The 6189-nt window shown below is 42.4% G+C and overlaps 1 protein-coding gene across 4 annotated transcripts in view; it reads left to right on the top strand.

Moving 5' to 3' along the window:
- Nucleotides 1–126: 126 nt before the first annotated feature.
- The window catches only part of CCDC191 (coiled-coil domain containing 191), an 87237-nt gene continuing 81174 nt past the window's right edge, over nt 127–6189 (top strand). For 3 of the 4 annotated variants that reach the window (XM_032852255.1, XM_032852254.1, XM_032852256.1), the window contains exons 1-2: nt 127–254; nt 2598–2636. In XM_032852255.1, the coding sequence (XP_032708146.1) occupies nt 165–254; nt 2598–2636 (129 nt within the window). In that variant the 5' untranslated portion in view covers nt 127–164. The remainder of the gene's footprint in view (nt 255–2597; nt 2637–6189) is intronic. The other variant, XM_032852257.1, reaches the window with a different exon arrangement.

Below are 6189 nucleotides of genomic sequence, written 5' to 3'. Positions count from 1 at the left end.
CCCGTTCCGCCTGCGCAAAGCCTCCTGGGAGTAGTGGTTCGGCGGCGCCTCATATCTGCCTTCCTTGCGGCGGGAGGAACTACAACTCCCAGGACGACCCGGAAGGAGCCCGGCAAGTGAGCGGTCGTTCCAGCTTTGCGATGGTCTGGGCCTGAACCTGGAAAATGCTGCTGGCCCCCCAAGAAAGGTCCTCCTCAAGGAAGAGGACGGGGCCGAATCGCTGGAAACAATTTACAAGGAAGCCGAGTCCCAAGGTGATCCATTCCAAACGGGAGCTCTGGAGGGAGGAGGTGGGGCGGGGACCGGCCCCGAGGCCTGCGGGCTGGGCTGCGCTACCTCCCTCTTCCCCCAGGGGCATCCTTACCTGGCTCCCCCTTGCCTAGACCACCCTGGAGACAGCTTTGCCCTGGCGAAGGGGGCCTATGAACTTTGGGGTCTGGATACCTTGCTACTTTGGTGGGCAGCGTCGTGAAAGAACTATTTCCATCTTCTTAAACAGGAGAGGTCGGCTAGTGCCCATCCTGGTGAAGAGAATTCTTGAACTCCCTCGCCACGCATTCCCACCTCCGCAATTTTAGGGACGTTCCTGCACATTTCTTCCTTTCTTCCTTCCATCCTTCCATCCTTCCTCCCTCCCTTTCCTCTCTTTCCTTCCTTCCTTCTCTTCTTTCCAAATTTTGGATCGTTATTGGAGAGGGCAGATCTTCATGTTAAGTCCTCTGCCTCATATTCCTCCCTTCTAATTTTTCATAAAGTATCAAAACGAACTCAGGAATGCAAGTGGATATTAGACATTCCAGTACTTGATTCAGTTGAATTCTTTTTTAATTCAACCAACATTTCCTTTTTATATCTGTTACCTCCTTTGATGCCTTAGCATCCAAAGACCTGGAAAACTGGTAACCCTATTTTAAACTTGAAACATACATAAATGCCATGTGCAAAGTCATAGTCACACGGTGTGCGCTTTCCACAGACTACCTTTTTAACAGCCACAAAAATAAACGCTTGAAATGTAAGTGAGAGTACCAAAATGGAGTGGCTTCTCAGCTTCCAGCTCCAGAGCAGTTTCACCAGCTGTTTTCACCCTGAAGTTACACTTTCTTAAAAAAAAAAAAAATTCTGTAGAGATGTGGCATTCTTAGGGCTCTAGACAATCGTGCTTGCAGTTTGTTCTAAATATATCTGCTAAATAATGCCCTGGACATATTCCACTTGGTGCATATCTTGCCCCAGATAACAGAGGGTTAGCTAGGAACACTAGAGAGAGTTGGGAACAGAGTTTGCTCCTATTGTAATGTGCTAGTTCCACAAGAGATTGGATCCCAAATAGGTCATGGGTATAGACTTGATAATGAAAGGTAAAATTTGGGACAGTTTCTTAAGACTCCAAAATGAAAGATTTTGCTGCTAGTACTCCTTGTTACTGCCTAGAGGATAAAAAGGAAAAAGCACAAGAGCTTCTTGAAGTTCAGTTGTGTTTTAATAGGATCAGCTCTTTCTTTGTTGCAGAGACAAAATTATTCAGCAGTACAGCTGCATTAATTAGTTATCTTAAGGTACTTTGAAGGTGAAGTGTTATGTAAGTGAAAGAGTATTACACCTTTCCTTCCTCCATGTGACAGTATGCTAGTTTAAATATTCCCTTCTTTATTTAAAGACCCCCTGAATTATTGGCAAAGCAAATACCTCTGTTTGCTAAGTGACTGTTATAGGGAATTCTATGAGCTTCTGAGAGTTACAGAGAGTGAAGAAAGGAGGTGTCCTACTGGTCTGATTTCTAATTTTAGATTAATATCTGACTGACCTAGGTAAAAATGATCTTTACTTCATTTTCTGCTTTATAAGACAGAATATTGATTATCTCCCACCACATCCTCCCACCACCACCCCCACCCCCGGTTATATTGGACCAAACAACAGTCCTGCTGTAGGTAAGATAGGAAAGCCCCTTGCTACAGGTTATTCTTGAAAAGAGGGACCTGAGGAAGGGGGCATACCCTTCTCCAAGCAGATTTGCTTCCATGACTTTTGAATAATCTGGCTCATTAATCAGTGCTTATTTAGTTTTTTATAAGGAATATATCTAGCATTCCTCTATTTTGGCTCTTGGAGAGCTTTATTTTTTTTAAAGATATTACTTATTTATTAGAGAGTACAAGAGGAGGAGCAGAGGGAGAGAGACAAGCAGACTGTGTGCTGAGCACAGAGACTGACGCAGGACTCGATCCCAGGACCCTGAGATCATGACCCAAGGCAAAATCAAGATTCCACCACTTTAACCAACTGAGTCACCCCAGTGTCCCCCTGGAGAGCTTTAAAAAAAAAAAAATTACACCTGGGCCCTATTCCAGACCAATTAAATTGGAATCTTCAAGTGGGCTTAGGCAGGAGATAAAAACAGAAGAGCTCCCAGAGAAGGTTTCACGATTCTTCTTCTGACCATCATTCTGTGTTCCTGCTGGACTTGCTGATGAAATGGCTTGGGGAGAGAAAAAGGACGCATTTCCATATGCTTTAGTCAGAAGGATCGATTAAAATGGCAAAATTGATAAAGTTATTGCTGTGTATTAATATTCTCTATATGTTATCTACAGCCTGCCTTTGACCCTGACAATGTGGAACACTGGATTAAGGTAAGGATGTTGCACAGTTAAGATAGAGAGTTAAGAGTCAGACATAATCTGATGGGAAGGAGTACTGATAGATCTCCATTTTGTGCATGTTTTGCTATTTTTATTCTCATGGGACTGTGTTGCTTTAGTTTTAGATTCCTTAGTATTTCTTTTTCATTCTGTTGCTTCTCCTGAAAATATGAATGAAAGAAAATTAGTATAAACATGCTCTTTTTTTTAAAAAGATTTTATTTATTTATCTGAGAGAGAGCATTCACAAGCAGGGGGAGGGGCGGAGGGAGGGAGAGCTGTGGAGCTTGATCTTGATTTTGGGACTCTGTGATCATGATCTGAGCCAAAGGCAGACACTTAACCAATTGAGCCATCCAGGTGCCCTTAGACATGCTTTTTCAAATGTTGTGAGGATCCTATGAAGAGGACTAAAAGAGCAGGGGAGAAGAAGCTGTAAGAGAAGATGTGGTGGCCTTCCTCGGATATTGGAAAGACTGCACTGTAGTTACATTGATCTATGGGACCAATGCATTAGGAAAGCTGTGCATGCATCCTAAGAGTTTTCTCATAACTGGGGGGAGCCAAAAATGGAGCGGGCATTCTCATAAAGAGATGTATTTTCTATCAGTGGAAGTATTCAAGTGGATTCTAAACGGCCACTTAATGTTAGGACTAATGAAGAGTATGTTTGAGCGTTCTGTGAGGGGGGGGATTGAGTTAGGTTAACTTTCTGAGCTCTTTTCCAGGCCTGAGATATGTGTTTTTGAGTCCAAGTACCATTTAAGTTGAAAGTACTATTAAACTACTTCAGGTGCATGCCTCTGAGTGTCAGTTTGGCATCTTGCCATACTCAATTCATTTGTGCAGCATATGTTTCAAAATCATGCAGCATTTTCCTGGGAAAATACCATTCTGCCTGGTCGTATTTTGAAGAGCTATTACTTATCTAAATTGACAGGCATTATAAGTTCCAGATGGAACCTAAGCCACATGTAATCCCTCTTAACTATTTATTTATCCAGCCAGTATTTATTAAGTCCTTCTAAGTACTAGGCCATTCTGTTGAACACTGAAGATGGGGCAGGTATAATCCCTGCCTTCCCAGAGTTTATAGTCCAGTGGAGTTAAACAACTTACTTAAAACTCTTGGGAGAATTAAGGATGTAATAGAAGCATGTGGTGGGGGACACTAATATAGACGGCCCAGAGAAGGCTTCCTGGTTCCTGCAGAAGGTCTGATTTAGAAGACCAGTAAAACAGATCTGCCGTTATGGAGGCCAGCCTCTGGGAAGCCCACCCCCAGCCTCCTACAAAGCCTAGTTTCCATGTCTGTGCTGAGTGTCCCAGTGCCAAACCCCTGCAGGGCTCAGTTGCACATTTAGTTACTCTCCCCTCCAGAAGGGAAGATTTAAGTGAAAGAGAAGGATAAAATTCTGCTCTGACTTTATGCAGTTGTCAGACAGCTTGATCGGTTAGATTTTTAGCATTCCTCTAAAATTTCTGTGGTAGCTCTGTCTCCATTATGCCCTCAAATCTCTCATCTCAAAAAAAAAAAAAAAAAAAGTAAGTCCTTACTTGACCCTGCAGTCCATTCTGATTATGGTACATCATTTTCTTATCCAGTGTCTTTGAATGTATAGTCTAGACTCTTTCCCTTGCATTTTCATTATCCTCTGGTGTCTACAGTAATTTTCCTCCTCCTGTTTCTGTTTCTCACCACTCTGCAGAAACAGTTGTCATAAATGACTTCCTGATCAAATCCACTGTTCTCTTCTTCATCCTCAAACTTTGTAAGGTTCCTTTGATACATTTGTCACTTTTTTTAATTATAGAAATCTTCTCCTTCATTATCTTTTTATGATGCTGTTTTCTCTTGCTTCTCTTACTACTTTTCTATTCACTCCTGTCTTCTTTAATGATTTTGTTCCCTAATGTAACCCAGCTCTGGGGGTATCCTAAACAGTTAGGACTTCTGGACCTAAGACTTCCAAATCCCCTTGAGTGCACCACCCTCTCAAAGTCCGCTTAGACCTTGTTCCATGGAAGAAGGAAGAGAATATGGAAAGGGTATGGAGCATGGTGAAGGTCGAGAAAGGGCTTTCTTCGAACAGAAGAGATCACTGGGGCAGCCCTGGGGACTTGGCTGAATCAGGTAACCAAAATCTTATGTGGTACCAAGAATTGGTAGAGCAGATTGATCCAGGCTTGAGAGTTTTCACTGAAGAAGCAAAGATGCAAGAGATCTGAGGCTTACGTAAGAGAGTAGCTGAATATCCAGGCAGAGTAGGAAGGAGGGGACCCTTTAAAGGAGGAGGAGGCCTAATTTGATGAAGGTTGTGGTTAGGTGCAACACCAATGTAGCAGAGGAGGGGGAGCAAAAGAGGTAGATGGACAGGAGGCTGATGTTGGGGAGGCGTTATCAGCTTTGGGGTTGAACAATGGAAGATTCTATTTGATGTGGTTCAGGACCACGTCAGTGGGTTGTGGAAGTACAATTGCAGGAAAGGCTATTGGAATACAGGAGTCAAGCAAACTTTGAGTCTGAAATGTTGGTAAGTCTCCCGGAGGGACGCTGAAGTCACTTAGAATCAGGCAGACCTTGAGTAGAACTTTGAGTTCTGGGGCAGCTCACCGAAAATGCAACAATTCACTATAACTTATAATTTATCCTCATCCTGATTTGATTGACTGACTCGTCTCTTTACTCCTCTGCATTCTGTTACTTTGATAATTAAGCTTTTTAAACATTTTCATTGATTCTCTATTCTTAACTTTCAGGGATTCTGTATGCCACCCGATGAAACGTTAAATTCCAGATGGGCATTTAAGGCCCTCTGTCAATCTAGCTGTAATATAAATCAACCTGCAACAACACCTTTGCTGATACTCTATGTGACTTTTGTCAGGCCAGTCTCCTTCCCCTTCTGTCTTCCGTTTAGTTTGACTCACACTGATCCTCCAAGACTGGGATACCATTCCTCTCTGAAAGGCCATTCTAGATCTTTCCCTTAAAATTCAGCTTGAGGTGCCCCTCTCAGTGAACAACTTTCCTTGACCCACCTCAACCATGTAATCCCATCTTCTAATACTTTTTCCCTGGGAATTGTATTGGCATTCATACACAACAGAGACTGCATTCAGCATTTGCCTGTATACAGAGTGATTTTTTAAAAACTTGGACACTCTGAAAAATATGTTACTCCCCAAACTATTATTTGTAAATATGCAGTTTGCACTTGAGGGTATATTGAGAAAGTTGTGCTTGTACCTCCCAGCCTTGAGGAAATGAAAGAGTGCATTATAGTTGCCGTTCCTGCTGTCGAGTGGACATTGGGATTGATGTGTGTCATGGGATGTAAGGAGCTCTTACTGAGTATTTATAAGATCATGGGAGTAATTTAAGATAGTTTCTTTATAAATTGTATATTTACATGTAACATAATTACTGAGTAAGAAATATTTGATTAGAAACGCTAATCACTTTGTGTTCCTTTAGAGCGATTCTTGAGTTGTGTCTTGCACACGTGGCACACGATGCAATAAATAGTAGGTAGTAGGTAAA

Source organism: Lontra canadensis, unplaced genomic scaffold (genome assembly GCF_010015895.1).
Source record: "Lontra canadensis isolate GAN:19392208 unplaced genomic scaffold, GSC_riverotter_1.0 scaffold6, whole genome shotgun sequence".
In the NCBI taxonomy this organism is placed as follows: domain Eukaryota; kingdom Metazoa; phylum Chordata; class Mammalia; order Carnivora; family Mustelidae; genus Lontra; species Lontra canadensis.
The sequence above is the reverse complement of the archived record's forward strand: the minus strand, read 5'-3'. Positions and strand labels throughout refer to the sequence as shown.